The sequence below is a fragment of the Callorhinchus milii genome, unplaced genomic scaffold (genome assembly GCF_018977255.1).
Source record: "Callorhinchus milii isolate IMCB2004 unplaced genomic scaffold, IMCB_Cmil_1.0 Scaffold2, whole genome shotgun sequence".
Taxonomy (NCBI): Eukaryota; Metazoa; Chordata; class Chondrichthyes; order Chimaeriformes; family Callorhinchidae; genus Callorhinchus; species Callorhinchus milii.
In genome coordinates, this window is record NW_024704743.1 from 99,044,981 (window position 1) to 99,065,023 (window position 20,043).

At 41.0% G+C, this 20,043-nt stretch overlaps 1 protein-coding gene across 1 annotated transcript in view; it reads left to right on the forward strand.

Moving 5' to 3' along the window:
- greb1l (GREB1 like retinoic acid receptor coactivator) overlaps window positions 1–19,724 on the forward strand; it is a 144,005-nt gene extending 124,281 nt beyond the window's left edge. Inside the window, exons 24-34 of the mRNA XM_007900925.2 lie at window positions 3,731–3,833; window positions 5,348–5,503; window positions 8,781–8,923; window positions 10,568–10,729; window positions 12,108–12,312; window positions 13,359–13,524; window positions 14,177–14,404; window positions 15,392–15,533; window positions 16,673–16,873; window positions 17,634–17,772; window positions 18,641–19,724. Coding sequence (XP_007899116.1) covers window positions 3,731–3,833; window positions 5,348–5,503; window positions 8,781–8,923; window positions 10,568–10,729; window positions 12,108–12,312; window positions 13,359–13,524; window positions 14,177–14,404; window positions 15,392–15,533; window positions 16,673–16,873; window positions 17,634–17,772; window positions 18,641–18,804 — 1,809 coding nt within the window. The 3' untranslated portion in view covers window positions 18,805–19,724. The remainder of the gene's footprint in view (window positions 1–3,730; window positions 3,834–5,347; window positions 5,504–8,780; window positions 8,924–10,567; window positions 10,730–12,107; window positions 12,313–13,358; window positions 13,525–14,176; window positions 14,405–15,391; window positions 15,534–16,672; window positions 16,874–17,633; window positions 17,773–18,640) is intronic.
- Window positions 19,725–20,043: the final 319 nt, after the last annotated feature.

Genomic DNA, 20,043 nt, shown 5'->3' on the forward strand with positions numbered 1-20,043 from the left:
TCCATATAAACTCCATCAACTGCATTACCTTCATCCACCCTTGCTGTTACTTCATCAAAAAAACTATCAGGTTTGTTAGACATGATCAGCCTTTAACAAATCCGTGTTGACTGTCCTTTATTAGCCCATATTTTTCAGTGAAAATTTATTTTGTCCCAGAATAGAATCTCAAGAAGTTTCCCCAGTACTGACATTAAGCTGGCTGGCCTGTAGTTCTCGGATTTATCCTTCTGCCCCTTTTTGTACAGGGGAGTAACATTTACAACCCTCGAGTCCTCTGGCACCACCCTGGTGTCCAAGGAGAATTGAAAGATTGTGGCCAGAGCCTCTGTTATTTCCACTCTTGCTTCCCTCAATAACCTAGGTTCCATCCCATCCGGACCGGGTGACTTATCTACCTTGTACACCGTCAACCTTTTTAGCACCTCCTCTCGGTTTATTCTTATCTAATTTCTCTACCCTCTCCTCCGATACTGAGGCATTGGCTACATCCTCTTCTTTTGTGAAGAGAGATGCAAAGTACTCAATCAGTACGTCAGCCATGCCCTCTGCCTCCACAAGAAGATTTCCTCTTTGGTCCCTAGTTGGACCCACCCTATCTTTGACTAACTTTTTATTCTTCATATGCTTATAAAACATCTTAGGGTTCCCTTTTATGTTATCCTGTAATCTTTTCTCATACAATCTCTTTACCCCTCTTATTTCCTTTTTCAGTTCTCCTTTATACTTTCTATATTCTATTTGTTTATCTTCTGTATTTTGGACCTGACATTTATCATAAGCTTCCTTATTCTGTTTTATTTTAATTTCCTTATTCATCCAAGGAGGCTTGGATGCCCTACTTTTCTCCTTTGCGGGAATGTATTTGTTCTGTCTGCGAACTATCTCCTCCTTAAAGACTTCCCATTGCTCACTAGCTGTTTTACCTGCCAATCTTTATTTCCAGTCCACCTTGGCTCCTTTTTAACTCACTGAAATTAGCCCTCTTCCAATTGAGTATCTTCACCTTTGATTGTTCCTTGTCCCTTTCCATAATTACTTGAAACCTAATGATGTTGTGATCACTGTTGTCCAGATGCTCTCCTACTGAAACCTGCTCCACTTGTCCCACTTCATTCCCCAGAACTAGATCCCGCACTGCTTCCTTCCTCAATGGGCTGGAAACATATTGATCCAGAAAGTTATCCTGCACACATTTCAGGAATCCTTCCCCCTCCTTACCCTTTACACTGTTATTTTGCCAGTCTATGTTAGGATAATTGAAGTCCACCATTATCACTACTCTATTGGTTTTGCATCTTTCTGAAATCTGCTTGCAGATTTGCATGTCTTATCTCTTTCCCACTATTTGGTGGTCTATAGTATACACCTAACAGAGAAACAGCTCCTTTTCTGTTCCTTAACTCTAACCACATTGATTCTATTTTGGACCCTCCAGCACATCATCCCTTTCCAGGGCCATAACCATGTCTTTAATCAATATTGGCACTCCTTTTTTTCCTTATCTATCCCTCCCTTCAAAGGCTACAGATAATCCAGAAACTCTGCAGCCCGTGTCCTCTCCCGCACCAAACTCGCGACTCCATCTCCCCCATTCTCGTCCGACTCCATTGGTTCCCTATCTTTCAGAGGATCCAGTTCAAGATCCTGGTCCTCACCTACAAAGCCCTCCATGGCTTCTGCAACCTCCTAACCCCCTACCAACCCGCCCGGTCCCTCCGCTCAGACGGCTCCAGCCTGCTCCATGTCCCCCGACCCACCATTAGCTGGAGAGCCTTCAGCCACTCTGCTCCCAACCTCTGGAATTCCATCCCCCAATCACTCTGCTCACCCCCTCCTTAGCCTCCTTCAAGTCCCACCTCAAAACCCTCCTCTTGGACCATGCCATCGGTCACACTCCGTATATTTACACACAAGACCGACTGAGTCTGTTCTGCATTTCTCCCCCATCTAATCCCTCATTTTTCTGGATTACTCCTTGTTACATTGCTATTTGTCTCCCCCAGTCCTCTATATAACTTTTTTCTCCTCTCTGATGCTACGTCCTGATTCCCTTCCCCCCTCAGAATTAGTTTAAACCCTTCCCCATAGCACCAGTTAACCTCCCTGTGAGTTCATTGACCCCAGCCCTGTTCCAGGTGTAACCCATCCACCTTGTACAGGTCCCACTTGCCCCAGAACTGGTCCCAGGAACCTGAAGCCCTCTTTCTACACCATTTCTCCAGCCATGCATTCACGTGTTTGATCCTGCTGTTCTGGTACTCAGTTGCATGAGGTACTGGGAGTAATCCAGAGATCACCACCTTTGAGGTCCTACTCTTTAGCTTTTTCCCTAGCTTCTGATGCTCTCCCTGTAGGATCTCAGCCTTTTTTTCCCTACGTCATGGATCCCAACATGGACCACGACTTCTGGATGTTCCCTTTCCCCCTGTAGAACATTTTGCACCCATTCTGTGATGTCTTCAACCCTGGCACCAGGAAGGCAACATACCATGCAAGAGTCATGTCTTTGGTTGCAGAAACGTCTGTCCACTTCTTTCACTGTTATGTCCCCAATGACAATTGCATTGACACTCTTCCTGTCCCCCTGTGCATTCATTTGCATTTGATTCCTCTCCTCAGATGTGTCATAACCCATAACCGGTATTCAGTACCTCCTGAAATGTTCAATCCATGAACTCTTCAGCCTCTCGTAATCTATGTAGTGACTCCACCTCTCCTTGAGCTCAGAAACTCTGAGCTCGAGCTCAGCAGCTGGAGGCACTTCCTACACACAAGTTTGTCCAGGGCACACAAAGCATCCTGGAGTTCCCACATGGCACACTTTGTGCATTTAATCGTTCTCAGCCTCCCTGTCACATTACCATTATCGTGGAGTCCTGTAGCTCAGTGGTTAGAGCACTCGCTTTGTAAGCGAGAGACCTGAGTTCAATTACTGGCAGGGCGAAACCTTGGGCAAGGTTCCTTACTCCACACGCCTAATAATAATCCCTCCAAAACCCAAAACAATAATAAATTGGTCATTTTCAATCTACGACTGTTTGTGGGACATTGCTGTGCGCAATTGGCTACTGCGTTCGCCCACAAATATACAGTCAATTCACTTTACAGTGTGTTCTGTGAAGTGCTTTGGGACGTCCTCCCAACGTGAAAAGCGCTATATCAAATGCAAGGATTATTATTATTATTACCAGACATGTTTTATATTACTTTGATATAAATATTATATAATTTATAATTATACACCCTTTTCCCCCTCTGCACTGAATTGCAACTCTCACCAAATTCCTTAACAGAATTCTCACTCTGTTCCACCTCACTCAGTTCCCTTCTCACGCACCTAGGCTCTTTGTTCCAATTTATAATTAAGGCCTGTGTTATCTCATTATTAGCAGGACTAATATGTAGCAAAATACACTTACTTTGTTCCCCACCTTAGATAATTCAGAGCCGGTACAGACATGATGAGCTGAATTGCCTCCTCCAGAGCTGTAAGGTTCAATGATTCTATGATTTATTTTACAAACTTGCTTCCAAAAATAAATAGGAATTTCTGATTTTAAGTCAAAAGTCACCATTTACGTCACCATTTTTTATCCCCCAAAGCATGCATTGCTAATTGAATGGAGTTATTATTGAAAGTAAGGATAAGTGTTTGAAATTGTGATAGTATTTTTCTGCCAGGCATGCTGGTTAAATAGATGAATTTAACCAAATGTTCACATTGTAGGTGGGGAAGACTGGAGCTTACCTGCAGTTCCTTAGAATTCTCTTCCGCATGCTGATAAGGTTACTCGAGGTGGATGTGTACAATGAAGAGGAAATTAATGAGGGTAAGTGTATTTGTTGGTTTAGTAATGATGACGTTAATGTACTCACAAATGCTTGTTTATTGTTGGTCTAGCATAGACTAGCATAGACTGTTGAGGGATGGTTCAAAAGAATAAAGTATTGAATTTCTAGTGAATGTTACTTATGTGTGGCAACTTTGACGATGCAATGATTATAATGGGGAAATCACATACAGTAGACACCCGGTTTGCGGTCACCTCAGTAATCCAGCCACTTCACAATCGCGAGCACATTTTCACAGTCACTTTCAATGTCAATGTTAAAAGATAGTCTGTCTGCTTCTGTAAACCGGGCAGCTCACTATTCAGGGTCATTGATTGCGGCCGCTACAGCGCTCTCCTCTGCTTCAAACTCGGTACAACCCCCTCCCGCCCCCCCACCCCAGCTACTAACCTGTACAGTACACAGTGTGCTAGGGCTCAGACTTCTTGAGCTGTTTCCTTGACACTGCTACTATGGGTGGAGTGGGAGTTGGGATCGCGGTAGCGGAAAATTGACTTTGCTCGGCTCCTGAGGCCAATTCTTGGTAAGTGCTGTAAACATGCCTCCACGGAAGGAGTTGTCATTGTGTGAGAGAGTGGACTTAATCAAAAACAGTGAGGGCAAAAGTCATAGACAGTTAGCTGTGATCTATGGCATTGGCAGAACACGAGTTGGATGCATTCTTAAAAGGTAGGCTGAATACATGACAGCTTTTGTTTTAAATGTGACAATTCCTTTATTTTAATGAGATTGCAAAGTATGGTTGTTGAATGTTCATCACCCTTGCCCATTACCAATACCCTTAACATTACATCAGTGACCTGAATCACCCAACTTGTTTCAGTAATCAGGTCACCTCACTAAGTAGGTCCCTTGATTGACCAGATTAGTGAGTTTCTACTGTATTTAGATGTCAACGTTGTGAATGTCATGTACTACATGTAATTACTACATGTAATTTTGTGCAAAATTTCACCCCTCGGGACTGCAACAGGCTTAAAATGCTGAAATACCAAAACAATCCTTCTCGTCAACCTCCTGTTCAGTTACAGATGCAAATCTGGTCGTGTCTGCTATAATTGTGGACAAAAGAAAAATGTTTCAGGTTTTGGGGAAGCTACATATAAATGCTGCACATTGTGTAAAGGCAGAAATAATTTGTAGTAAAGTCATAAAGCATTGTTAAATCTAGTAGCTGATGAGAGTTGAGAATCATTAAGAATTGGATATAGACTGAAGGTCACAAACAGGCTGTTTGAGTAGAAGTCTAGACAGCACTGCTCTGCCCTGGCTACCCAAAAACAAACATTAAGTGAGAAGAGCAAAGTCCTTGTCTGTGTTTTACAAGATTTATTTTGTTGGAGGAGGAGGGAAACATAAATTGACTTTAATTCAGATTGGCTACAGACATTTTCTGTCATCTGCTTTGTTCTCTCGGTTCTCCTTTTAAAAACTTGACTTTGCTTTTCCGTATGAAAATGTTTGTATACTAAAATATGAACTTCTGTTTCAGAGCTAACGGAGAAGAGTGAGCATGTGCAAGAAGTTAATGCACAGTGGCCTGACATTGAACTCTTCAGCAAAATGACGTTTGACCTGACTGTGCATAATCCAAGATATCGCTACATCAGTTCAGTATACACAGACAAACAGCCAAAAGTTAAACTAGGTCAGTGAGTCTTTACATAAATAATATGATTGTCTAAGATAGACCATTTAACTGCAGTCAGATTAAATATGGATTTGCGGTCTGCCTAATAAATGTCTTTGTACATAACACAATTTAAACAATTACACTGACTTTTTAACCATGATTTTAAATGACTGAAAGTTCTTAATAGGTGTAATAGAGCATTGAGCAGGGAAAGGGGAGATTTATCAGTGTTGACCAAAACCACAGTTGAAATTGAAGCGATGGTTTTAAGAGTGTTTTCAAAGCAAAGGGGGAGTGAAACCAGAGCTTTAGGATAGAATTCTAGAAGACAATTTTAGAGTCTGAAGGTTTGGCCGTGTATAGCTTCCACTGTATGAATATTCCTTATTAAGATATCTGAATATTCTGTTTGTTTATCCTTCTGCTTACTGCAGGATTTTATTCCACCAATAGGTTTCCATCGTAGAAATGTATTTCTTAAATGTTTTCCTTGATTTACTTATAACAATTATTGCATTTGATGTAGTGCATTACATCATAAATCTCTCAAAGAGCGTCATAGGGTTTTATTGTAAAGTATAGTGATCATGTAGGCGAACATGGCAGTGAATTTTGCAACAAAGCTTACAACCATGAAGTCACTGACCAATTTTATCTGGGGGATTGTTGGCCATGATACTAAAAAAAAATTCCCCGATCAATATGATCTTTTAACATCCACCTGGATAGATAGATGGGACCTTGGTTTAACATCTCATCTGCAGGACAGTATTTCTAGCAATGCAAAGGTAAGAGTGCTACCAACCAAACCAGGTTGACTCCCAAAGTTCTGTTTTGTGTCTGCAAGAGCTGACCTAAATCTGCCCACCTAAAGGTGTCCCGGCTAACAATCCTCCAGATTAATCGATCATTCACTCAGCTGTTTGTGAGGAACCTGTGTGCAAATTAGCTGTCACATTTGTCTACAAATACACAGTCCTACACCTGACAGTAATTACTTGTGAAGAGCCTTGAGATGGTTTGATGTTACAGGTGCTGTTATTAAACACAAGGGTTATTGCGGCTATTAACTCTTCTGATCTATTCTTCTGATCTCAGCCAATACGACTCAGTGGAGTGGATAAGGCACAGCTCAGTGCCAAAGCCTCTCCTTAAAACTCTGTACAAGTCTTGGCTAGGCTGTCAATCCTTGATAAGATTACTATTGAAAAGCACCACAGGAGTTTCTGGTGGATAAGATTTTTGTTTATGCCTCAAATAATAATAATAATAATAATAATAATCCTTGCATTTGATATAGTGCTTTTCACGTCGGGAGGACGTCCCAAAGCGCTTCACAGAACACACTGTAAAGTGAATTGACTGTATATTTGTGGGCGAACGCGGCAGCCAATTGCGCACAGCAATGTCCCACAATTTTGTAGATTGAAAATGAACAGTTTATTATTGTTTTTGATTTTTGGAGGGATTATTATTAGGTGTGTGGAGTAAGGAAACTTGCCCAAGGTTTCGCCCTGTCTGGAATTGAACTCGGGTCTCTCACTTGCAAAGCGAGTGCTCTAACCACTGAGCTACAGGACTCCAAATCCATGAGCTTTTGAAGCTACCCATTAATTCCAAATAGCCATCAGAAATCGTACAGTTTCATATAACTTATCTACGTGTGAAACCCTCTTCCAGATAATATCCCCTGGAAATCACCTTCACTTTGCTTTACGGCAAAAGATTGTTAACAATGGCACATCTGAGTCTACACACTTCATAGTCCTGGTGGGACATTGTTCTAGCGGGATGTTGTAGATGCAAATTGAGTGCTGAATTTGCTTACAAAATACACAGTTACTGCAATTTACAGTAAATCCTGTGAAGATCTTTGAGGCTTCCTTCTGGCGTGAAAGGCACCATATCAAATGCAAAGATTATCACTGTTAGTCATAGTATTAATATTATTAACTCTGTCCTGACACGTATCTGCCGTTGTGGTTGTGAGGCCTATCTCAAAATGTTGGCCTTTACTGTGTGAAGACTGGACCCTGGGATGAACAAGTAGATCATCTCAAATCCAGTGATTTCATGGCTTTGGATGGTCCTGCGTTCAGCAGCAGAAATGGATTTTCTGGACAGCCTTATCAGCTCTAGGTTTTATCAGAGAGTGATGTTAGTTAGTCGTTTAGTTACTTTTAGGGTTTATTGGCCAGGACCAAGACAAACTCCTTTCTCTTTTCGAATTGAGTCAAGGGATCTTTCGTAATGTCCCACAAACAGCCTTTAAGCCTTTGACCAATTTTGCAAATTCAGCAAAAGAATGGGGTTGAGTTTCCTAGTTTGAATTTTTTTAAACCCCAATCTGGTGAGAAAATTAAAAAATCAAACAGTATACCAGGATATAGAGCTCGAGCAATAGATCGTAAATCTACTGAAGATACACTGCTGCGGAAAAACTACAGAAAAAAGGGGACACGATTGATCCTAAAAGGCTAAAATTCTTATCCACCATTTGAGGTTATAATGAGGGAAATCTGATTAGCAGTTGTCACTGAAGGCACTATGTGTGACACCATCTGAATTGTAGCCCACAAATAGATACGGGGTGAGTTAAGAATAAAAATGAGAGAAACTTAAAATCTACTGTGTGAAGAAGGGGGTTTAAGGGGCTTTAATATATTAAATTATATAGATGCACTAAACCTAGACCATTATTTGAAAATACAGCAAAAAAACTTGCATTAAATAAGCCCCTTTCACCTAAGATGAACGTCTCACAGAAGGGAAAGGGAGAAGGGAAGAAAGTAAGAAAAATTTAAGTGCTTTGACCTAAAGCAGTGTCAAAACGAGAGTTGTTTTTTAAGAAGGCTTTGAAGACCGGCAGAGAAGAAGCAACATGAAGGGATTAACCAAAGTTATAAATATCTGGAGAGATGAGATACCAGGAAAAACATCTTTACACAGAATGCAAAATGCTTAAAATTGTGTAACTGAAATAATAGAAGCAAAAACATTTGGATTATTCAAAGTGAAATTAGATGCCAATTTGGAAGAGTAAAGGGTCTTTCATTGTTTGTTAGTAATTTTACTGACCTTGGTGGGAAAACATGATTTTTAGCGGACACCATCCAGGTAGGCAAATTTACCAACAAATGCTAACTGCACATGAAGGTCAGTAAATTTATGGACACGCAGCAAATAACCTCATTACTGCAGTAGGTCACTGATGCTGAGCTTCAGTGACCTAAGTGCCAACCCTGACTTTTCTTATGTTCCAGCTGCTAATAAAAGGTTGCTTATTTTGTAGAAAGCAGTAAAGAACGCACCCAAGGCGATGGATTGACAAAACGAGAGACTGTGTCTATTATGCTAACCAAGTACGCTGCATACAACACGTTCCATCACTGTGAGCACTGCCATCATTATATAGACTTCAACCCTGCTGTACAGGTCAGAACCGGCTGCATGTGTCTCTCTATATAATATTTATAGTCACGTTCTCTCCATGTTGCTACATTTATTAAACCATTTTATTAATTATATACTACTCCCAAGTTGTTTTTAGTTTGTTTTAAAAAATACTTTTAATCAACTTGACACCAATATATAGTTTTTCTGGTGAGTTTTGTTTGCACTTGGTCCAATGCCATTTTTCCACCCCCATGACATTCTGCCAAAATGTTACCTTTTCCTTTCAAAGAGATTTTTTGCAGTTCTCACCACCCCTCCATGCCCTAAGGTGCAGCCAGGTAACTTATATCTATCTAGGTGTGTGCTAGTGCTTCTTTATAACTGGACTTCTTGCAGGGCTGCAGAAGTAGTCCATGTTGCCTCTATTCCACCCTCCAGCCTTAATCGTGCTGGTCCCTCGTGCCCTCCATTCCACCATCGGTGGCTCACTTTCAGCACTACATCCTGAAACCCTGGAACACTCTTTCTCTATCCCTCCGACTCGCCGCCTCCTTTCCCATCTTTAGGTTCCTCTTCAACTGTGTCTACAACAACAACAAGTTACACTTGTGTAGTGCCCATTGCGTCGGAAAGATGTCCCAAGGTGCTGGACCCGAGCTGGGAGTTTAAGTCAGGAGGGGTGGAGGGCGTGTGGGTGGGAGGGTGGCTGAAGGCACCGTCGAAGAGGAAGGTCTTTAGACGGGACTTGGAGGAGGCAAGAGAGGGGGTGAGGTGGGGGGATTACGAGTTCAAGAGTGTGGGGACAGAGAGGCTGAATGCCTGACCACCAATGGTGGGGCAGGAAGTGCGGGGGACCTAAAGCCAGCTGATGTCCGCTAAGCAGAGGGAGCTGTCAGGCTAATATGGGGTTAGGAAGTCGGAGAGGTAGGTGGGAGCAAGACTGTGGAGGGCTTTGAAGGTGAGATCGAGGGTTTTCTACTCGATTCTCTAAGGGATGAGGAGCCAGTGAAGCCTGGCAAAAAGAAGGTGATTGGTTTGCTGAGTCTGATGTGGGAGAGGATATAAGCTGCAGAGTTCTGAATAGTTACGGTCACCTCCCTCCTCGCCCTGGCTCGGTGTCATGCTCCACCACGGTCAAACGTCTGGGATACTACCCTGCGTGAAGGGAACTATATGAATGCAAGTTGTTGTAATTTGTTCCACCCCAGATCAACTGGCTAGTTGTGCTTCTTATCCATGCTTCTTACTACTATACTGGAAAAAATATAGCTGATTCTGCTTCATTTTTTAACAGTAGCAAATTGATTGATCTGGACTCTGGGATATTCTGCTCTGCTTACTAAGTGTCCTAGCCAGCAATCTTTGGGACATCCACCCGACGTGAAAGGCACTGTAAAAAATGTATTTGTTGTTGTTGAGATGCCTCAAAGCGCTTCACAGGATACACTGCAAAGTGGATTATCTGTGTGTTTTGTGGGCGAAACCTGGTAACCAGTTCACACAGCAATGTCATAATAATAAGTGAACCCATGTTCTACTGAATTGCCCTGTATATTCAATGTAATTGTCGTTTTGTGTGATAATGAGGCTTGGCAGCAATGATTTGCAATGTAACAGCTGGATATACGTAAATGCAAAGGCTCAGTGGTGGTCTAGACCTCTGATCTTCCTGTTGTGTTTCAGGTGTCTGACTCCACACTACATGCGTTCACCTTTTCTTCTTCCATGTTGGGAGATGAGGTACAGCTTCATTTCATCATCCCCAAGTCAAAAGAGCAGCATTTTGTCTTCAGCAAGCAGGGTAAACACTTGGAGAGCATGCGGCTGCCTCTAGTCATAGATAAGGTGAGCTCCTTGGTAACCTCAGCAAATGTTCCTATGATGGGATTTAAGTGCTCGTATCCGGAATAACACATTGGTGGAAGGCAAGATTGGTTATTTCTCTTCTGAACTTCAGGGTGGGCTAACCTACTTCCGTTCTACCATCCTCTTCCTCTCCATCATCCTTCCCCTCCACCCCAAACGGTGAGATTCCTCATTAAGGTATTTTATCCCTATTACCTTCTACGTTCTTATTTTACATCATGATCTGTGGCAATCTTTTTTCCAATGAAAAACGGAACAACTGTGAATCTATTTCTTAGATTTTAGAGATCGAGTCCTAAGGTGCAATGTCCAAATTTGAACACCATAAATTACTGACATGTTGCACGGGATTAAAAGATCTCTTTAACTTTCAAAAAAGACCTGCAAATTTTCTCTCCTGCTCTCATGAACACACCAATTCATGATGCGGTACTCCAGTTCCATTCAGTTGTGTCTTGCCATTTGCTATGCGTGAGGCCAGTCATTGAGCACTTTGACACATCTCGAAGATGTGATAAGGCGTTATATCAAATGCAAGGATTGTTATTATTTATTATTCTTAAATGTAAGCAGAGGCTAGCTGACCATGGTTTGTATAGGGAGGGGCAACTCAGCCATGTCCAATGCTATCCGCAATCCATATCCACACTAATGTACAGTAGTTTATTACAGGGAATCATTGGTTAGTAACTAGAGGTCCACAATTTCACCCAGCTTACCATTTAGCCATTTTGTCGTAAACCTTAAGATCCCTTGGAGTTAAGATCATTAGTTTGTATTAAATTGGAAACCAGTTTTCTGGAGTTCTTAAAATCAACTGGCTTCCAAATTAAGACTGAAACTAATTCTTCCCCCCAATTTTGCATGATCTTAAAATTTCCGAGGAATGGGAGTCGTTTCTGTCTCCCTAGCCCAAGAGCCTAATGAAGAAATTAATTTTAGTTTGTTGAAGCTTGTAATGCAGTCAATTGAGTGTATGAAATGAGCAAAGAATGATTCAGAACTGTGTACATGTTTCAAAATCTATAGTGCCCATTCCCACAAGTTACTGCCTTTGCTGGTGGCTTCCATTGCGATTTCTTCAAGTTTGGTAATTTTACCAACCTCAAGTATTTCACCTGCCCAATTGTTATGTCTATAAAGTTTTAACATAGTTAATGGCATTTTATTAATAAATTAGCAAAATGAATTTGATCAGTAGTTGTTGACAATTCCACCCAGGAAATGTATATAAATCTACATAATGTTAAGACCCCAATTTACTGGGGTTTTGTAAATATAACATTAGATGACGTTAACATTACATTTGATGTAATTGCTTTTATTTAGCTGTATTTCCTTTTATATGTTTTGGCAGAATCCAAGTTTAGTGAAGAGTCCTATCTTTACACCTACCACAGGGCGGCATGAGCACGGCCTTCTGAACCTCTACCATGCCATAGAGGGTGCAAACCACCTTCATGTCCTCGTAGTTAAAGAATACGAAATGCCTCTCTACCGAAAATACTGGCCTAACCATATCATGTTGGTATTGCCAGGCATGTTCAATGGTGCAGGGGTTGGTAAGTAATGCCAGCTTTTGTGTTTTCTGGTTAAATAGAGAATAACATAATGGGCAGTATGGTTTCTCAGAGAAGATTGACTGATGTTAAACTGCATCACTTGAGGCTCATTGTTCACAAGATTTAATAATTTTTCCTATAGCTGATCTGTCATGTGAAAACTTCTAGTAAGGCACTTTTTCCTAGATCTATGATGCAAGTTATTGGAATTCAAAGTTATTTTGTGTATTTCTGATTTCAAGTTGCTGTACAGCTTAGAATTCATCCTCATTTAATATGTCAATGTGTTTAAGGATTACAAATCTTAAAATGGTTAAAATTGTGGGAATAGCATATCCTTGTGAGAATCGTATGATTCTTCCCCTCCATATTTATGAAAGACACAAAAGTGTTTTATCAATATTCGTATAATTATTAATAAATAAATAATATTCCTTGCATTTGTTATAAGGCCTATTACATTGGGATGTCTTCCCAATGTGTTAGGTCTTATAACAAATGTAATCCTTGTATTTATTAGAAGACTTTTCACATTAATAGTAATCCTTACATTGTGAGTTTATATTGCAGTGCTTCACAGGAATTTACTGCAAATTATAGTGACTGTGTATTTTGTAGGCAAATACAGCAGCCTACATGGCACAGCAATGTCCCACAAACAACCAAAGTGAAAGGCCAATTTTATTTGCGAGGTTCATTCACTCATGGCTGTCAGTATGACATTGCTGTGCACAAATTGGCTGCTGCGTTTGCCCACAAGGTACAGTTCACTCCACCTCACAGCATATCCTGGAAAGTGCTTTGAGACGTCCTCACAATGTGAAAGGCACTATCACAAATGTAAGGATTATTATTATAAAATTATTTGCAGTTAAAATACATCTCAGGTGAATACATTGTCAGAAGTGTGATGGCTACAAAACTGGATTTGATTTTTTTCGGGTTTATACTTTCAATGTCAGGGGCAAAGGATGTTTTGTTTTGTATGCAGAATAAGGCAGTGTAATTGTGTAATGCCCTGTTTGTTAACTGTCTGACATCTTCAGGCACTGCCCGTTTTCTAATCAAAGAGCTGTCATATCACAATCTGGAGCTGGAACGAAACCGTCAAGAGGAGACTGGCGTCAAACGGCAATGCGTGTGGCCCTTTATACTTATCATTGATGATTGTTGTGTCCTGTGGAATGTTCACAACGTGGAGGAACCGAGCAGGTAAGAGAGGCAAATGCAGCAGTGGGTTCATAGCACTCAAGACCATTTCCTTTACTCCAAAATGTGTCTTAACAGAACCTGTTCATTTACAGCATATAATCATAGAAAATTCACAGCACAGACAGGCCATTAGGCCCACCGTGTCTGTACTTGTGCTATCGACTCCACTTTACTACATGCAAGTTCCAATCTGTTTTGACAGTTTCAGATTTATTTTCCCTGATTAATGTTTCTGTACAAAATGTAATTGACCATTGGAGTCCTGTAGCTCAGTGGTTAGAGCACTCGCTTTGCAAGCGAGAGAACTGAGTTCAATTCCAGGCAGGGCGAAACCTTGGCCAAGTTTCCTTACTCCACATGCCTAATAATAATCCCTCCAAAAACCAAAAACAATAATAAATTGGTCATTTTCAATCTACGACTGTTTGTGGGACATTGCTGTGCGCAATTGGCTGCCGCGTTCGCCCACAAATATACAGTCAATTCACTTTACAGCGTGTTCTGTGAAGCGCTTTGGGACGTCCTCCCGACGTGAAAAGCACTATATCAAATGCAAGGATTATTATTATTATTATTATTGGGGAACGGAGCAGTGTGATTCCAGGGACACGTGCACTATACTATGACACTGATGAATGTTTGCTTTAAACAGTGAAACAATGGAGGCAACTGTGTCCACAAAGAATGTTTCCTTAAAGACCATCCTCCAGCATATTGAGGCCACCCCGAAAATCACACATTATGCACTTTGTGGGATTCAGAAGTGGAACAGCAGACTGAATACTGGCAGACTGAGGAGCCCCTTTTCTCAGTGTCACATACATGATTTCATATTGCTGAATGTTGATCTGACACAGAATGTGCAGTATGACCTCAACAGGTAAGTTGAACAGAATAACCCTAGCCAGACTGGGCATTCACCGACTGTTGGTAGAAGTATAGAGATTCACATGGATGACCACTTTGTATTCATAGAGAGTCGGTGGTGAGGAATGTTTTGAGTTCAATCATATTCACTGTTGTCAAGCTGTTAAAAACATAGAAAAGATGAAGAATTTGATGTCAGCAGTTTTACTTTCTGTATTTTTTCTCCTCTGGTTATTTTCTGTTGCTTTACATTACAAATTAACAATGGCTTGTAGTACTCAGTCTTCTAAGTGGTGAGTGACGATCTGCACAAAGCAATATAAACCAATTATTCTGAAGCAGGAATTCAAGGGAATTCATATTAATGGTATTACATACATCTTCACTTCTAATGAAGGCTCACACCGAAGCTTTAAATCATCAGTCACATCGAAGCTTTAAATCATCAGTCTCTTTTAGACCCCGATGAAGTGCTATGCATTTTCTGTTTTTATTTCAGATTTTCAGTAAACACACAAACTGACTGGGTACCAGCAATATTAACAGTTCTTGAGCCATTACTTCCAGCCAGCTTAAGCATGGTTACTTTTCACAACATATAACTATTTCTTGCAAATACGTGGAGGGAGGAACTCTACTTTTCATTGCATAACTTCTTATTTATAAATATTATGGTTAGTTGTACTTGTTAGTGGGGTAGAGCGAGTTACTAATAACAGGCTGGCTTGTGACTGACTTCTGTCACGGAAACCATGCCAATCATTAGTCTTTTGCCTGGTTGACTGGAGTAGCAGAACTAGCACTGTTCAGTTCTTTCACAAAAACCCAAGCCCTGATGACCTATAAGAGGGAGCTATTCATTTGAAATCTTGCAGAACTCTTCAGCTCAGGATGTGCCATTGTATGTCCTCAAAGAAAGAAGACTGCTCTGTCAGTGCCTCGAGTGGGGAAGCAGACTGTAAAGGATTGGCATTGTTATTGACCCATATGTTTCTGCTAGGTACACCTGTGAAGATATTGACTTCAACTTACGGACGAACAGCAGCGGTTTGCTCATATGTCGATTCAATCACTTTAGCCTTATGAAGAAACACATCCAAGTGGGGGGACATAAAGACTTTGTGATAAAAGCCAAGCTGATGGTAAGGACTATCTTGTCCTGTCGTCTCTTCCAAATGCAGACTTTCTTGGAAACATTTGCCATATCATTTGTAGCCTCGTAAAATGTGTAAAAGTTGTCAGTTTTTCTGCCTTTGTACTGTTTGCATAAAGCAGGGGAGTGAGCTTACATTTTGAGCTAAAGATGTGCTGCCTCCAGAAAGAAATGATTCCCATTCATATACACTGTAGTAGCGTTCATGGAAAATATCATCTCAAAACACTTCACAAAATGAGAATTCAACAGTTATTTGAAATGAAGCAAGTGTTATTATGTAGGCAAGCAGCTGGTAACTTTCCCTAATAAGGTCCCACAAATAACAAATGAAATGAGCAGTCAATTTTTTCAGAACAAACTTGCATTATTTGGAATGGATTTGGATGAGAGGGATATTAGTCTGGACAATAAGGATAAACTCCCCAATCTTTAAAATAGACACATCGTTCAATTTCCACCTGAATGATAAAGATTAAGGCATATTGAATTAAAGACTCGATGAAAAAATGGAGAATGATCTGGCATCAATAAATAATAATTGCACTTAATATAGTGACTATTTTAAGACTTAAGACCGACTTATCACATCAAAAAGTCTCTAAAGTGTTTATTAGCAGGAGTTTCTTTGAAGTGTAGTTCTAAGTTGATTTTATTTAATGAATCAATCAATGTGTGCCAATAAAGTCACACAAAAGCACAATGAAATTGGCCACTTAGGTATTCAGATGTATCGTTATCAGATTTACTGAAACCATGCACAGTCACATGCTAGGCTGCAGGTAACTGAGATATAGTGTGGAGTGTATAAGGCAGGGTAACAGAATCATTTGGGAATAATTTATAAGCTATTTTCTTCTTTCCCTATTTTCTTAGACGACTCTCCCCTGTGCACAATGCCACACGGAGAAGTGACCAGATCTGAGATCACCCACTATTGTAGTTCTGAAGTTGTCACTAGGAGGTGTCCTGAATGCCTCTTTAATTCCACCTCTGTCCCAACCCTTTTCATAACAGTTTCTTTGCTGAAGAGAATTCTGTCGAGGGTGCCTTTTACCACTCCACCATTTCATGTGGATAAATTCAGAGCATTGAGATTGATTGAAATGTTGGTTTCTGTGCTAACAGGTGAGCGACAGCCTGAATATGATTTCAGCCTCACAGTACGTCTGTGCTCCGGACAGTGAGAGCACCCTCTTAGCTGCTCCTGCCCAGTTCCTTCTAGAGAAGTTCCTACAACAAGCCAGCTACAAGCTCTTTCCTAAGGCTGTGTGCAACAACAAGAACCCAGTCTTGGCCATTGATACCTACTTAAACCTGGGACCTGAGGTGAGTCGATTCCTAAAGGTTAGTAAATAAATTGCACAGATCAGTGAGAATGAACTGTTTAGTCATCTCTTATCTGATGACTTCCTTTCACCGCTGTACAATTACCATTTGATGTGGCTCCTGCCAGAGTCTCCTGTGCAGTAGAGAGGGTGCAGTTTGAGAGCAGCCTATACTGTGGGATATTACTGCAGCAGCATATAGTGAATAAGGTGCATATTAAGCTGAAGCTTTTTTGTCACAGGATAGGGGGGAGGCGGGATGGGAGGCCTGTACTGGGGAAGACGCGAGCAACCTCCAGGTCCTTTACCGGAGGCAAAATGGATGCTGAGTCTCTTCCAACAGATCAATTTGACGAAGTGCGGGAGGCCATAGCACAGCCCTCCAATACACCAGAGACCTCTGCGACAGCATAGGGCGGTAGACCACGACGCGGCTATCCAACACACCAGAGGCCTGTGTGATGCATCTGAGCATGTGCGCCCAACATCCGCCCAGCACTCGCACCAGTCATAGCGCCTTCTTATGGCCCCGGAGGACCTATGCCTAACTCGCCATTCCTGATGACTCGTACTGAGCCCTTTTCCCTTGGGGTGATGAGTTATGCAGAGTTTACTGTAATTCTGACATGGAACTATTAACAATAACCACAACAACAACAACTTGATTAATATAGCACCGTTCACGCGGAGTAGCGCCCTGGAATTAACCTATTAACCTGGATATTGGTGCTGCTACATTTCATGTTCTTTCCTATTCTTAGGTTTCCCTCTGTTATATAAGTTCCCGTCCTCACTCAGTGAACATAGCCTATGAGGAGGTGTTATTTGGTGGACTTCTCCTTTACCTCTGTGACTCCTTTGTTGTGGCTGATCTCCTCAAGAAATTTACTTTTCTTAAAGGTAATGTGCCATTGTTCCAGGCTATACATGGTACTAAGTTAGATTGTGTGGGATAGCCAGAAAGCCCAAATGGCTGACACCTGACCTTGCTTGTCTCTATTGGAAGTGCATTCTCAGTTTTTAGATAAGTTCCTTTCTGTACCCTTCATTTTGTTTGTTGTAAAACTTAGGTAAAAGCTTATGGCTCAGTGCATAACGCACGGAGGTGGAAAAGGATAGGAAAGAAAGTAGAAAAATGGTTTTGACAATGCCCCATTTAGAGGCTTAAAGAACGTAGATTGCGAAAGATTATTAGAGTGTTACATGGAGGGAGTAGAGAGAGGGATTACACAATGTGACGGGAGAGAATACAGAGAGGGAAAAGGTAGAGAGGGGCATTACACAGTGTGATAGAGAGGGAGTAGTTCTGGCAAGCAACTCAGATGCTGCCCACCCTTTTATAGTTGACATCTTGTACACCAGGTGATCATAGATTAGCACCTATTAGCATACCAGTGTGTGAGTGCACTACCACCACAAGGTGGGTTCATACCTAGTATTTCTCACCCAGGGCGTTCCTCTTTTCAGCCAGGCAGCAGGGAGAGGTAGCACACTAGTGATACCTCGAGCTTCACCATTGAGAAGCGTGTCAGGGGAAGCTCTACATCAAGCAGATATGATCAATGTCAGATACTCAATGGGCACATTTTTATTTCCAGCAAATTGACTATTTTGGAATTGTGTACAGAAGTGAGTTGGTTGTTTCAATTGCAATGAATTGATGTGAGGAGGCTTAGAATTGATGGAGCTTAAGGCATCAGTGGGGTTGGTCTCTATGTGCAGTGCCTGTGTGATGGTGATTAAATATGACTTGTGTTTGCAATTGAAGGTGCCACCCTTTGTGTCATTTGCCAAGATCGAAGCTCACTTCGACAGACGATCGTTCGTTTGGAGCTAGAAGATGAATGGCAGTTCCGGCTCCGTGATGAGTTCCAAACAGCCAGTAGCAGTGATGACAAGCCACTTTATTTTCTTACTGGACGGCATATTTAAACTCACATGGATGGCAAGAAAAGTCAAAGAAGGTGATGGGTCGATGGGAAGAGGGCAAAAGTGGCACAATTGTGCAGCAAAAATCAGCATTTGGTTGGGCGGTCTGACCATGGTCACTTTAACAAGCAATCATATCAGAACAGAGAGGATGCCTTTGGGATTAAAATGGGATCCATTCTAATTTCAGTTTTTTTTCCAATAACTCCAGAGGAGAGTGCACTGTGCAATTTGTGAGGAAGGGCTTTTCCTACAAACACGGTGCATCAACCTATTGAGTGTGCCGGAAGAAAGCAGAGTAAAGCTATAGAGTGTTGCATATATGTCTGGTTTTGACTCTCACTGCCCATTTCCAAATTAGGTTCTTGTGCCCAATGATGCCAAAACAAAAGTTGACCTGAATCAAAAGAAAGGTGAACTGCTATTGAGTGAAACACTTCACTGAATGGAACCAAAACAGTGGAGTGAAGACAATTGAAGATTGTATGTTGAAGATTCTCCGTCACTATTCAGACTGTACCTAGTTACAGTTAAACTCAGGGGTTTACAATTATGTGACAATGGAGAGGTTGCCTGTAATCATATTACCAATTCTACTAACTTTTTTGTAGTATATGGCTGCGTACCTATTTGTTGTGTAGTACTTAATCTCACAAAGTTCCCTAGAAAGCTCACATATCTGCTGGAACTTTCAAATTGAAGCAAATTATTAGATAAAAGTGTACAATTTCATCACATAATGATTTCAGTGAAGGAATTGCTGTAAAATTTAATGCCATTTGGTCCAGAAAAGACTTCTTACCATACACAATACAGTTCTGTGCTCATTTGTAATTTTATTTTGTAGAAATATAGCCTGCATTATATGTTCTTGTGATTCGCCCACAAATATACAGTCAATTTACTTTACAGTATATTCTGTGAAGCGCTTTGAGACGAAGATGTGATAAAACGCTATATCAAATGCAAGGATTATTATCCTGCGCAAGGCTGGTTGGTTTGAATTGCACAACCTGTTGCATGCTTTTATTTACACTTATTTGCACCATTGTTTTTATGAATACTGTAAGTTAACCATTAAACCACACTTTCTCTAAATAAGCAGGCTGAATGAGGACACAATGGTAGACTTGATGGTCAGAAACTTAATATCCTTTGTCTTTAATGTTAAATGGTAAAGCTACATACTGTTTGGAGGACGGAGGAAACACAAATTTCAGTTTCTTTTGTAAAATATGCAAA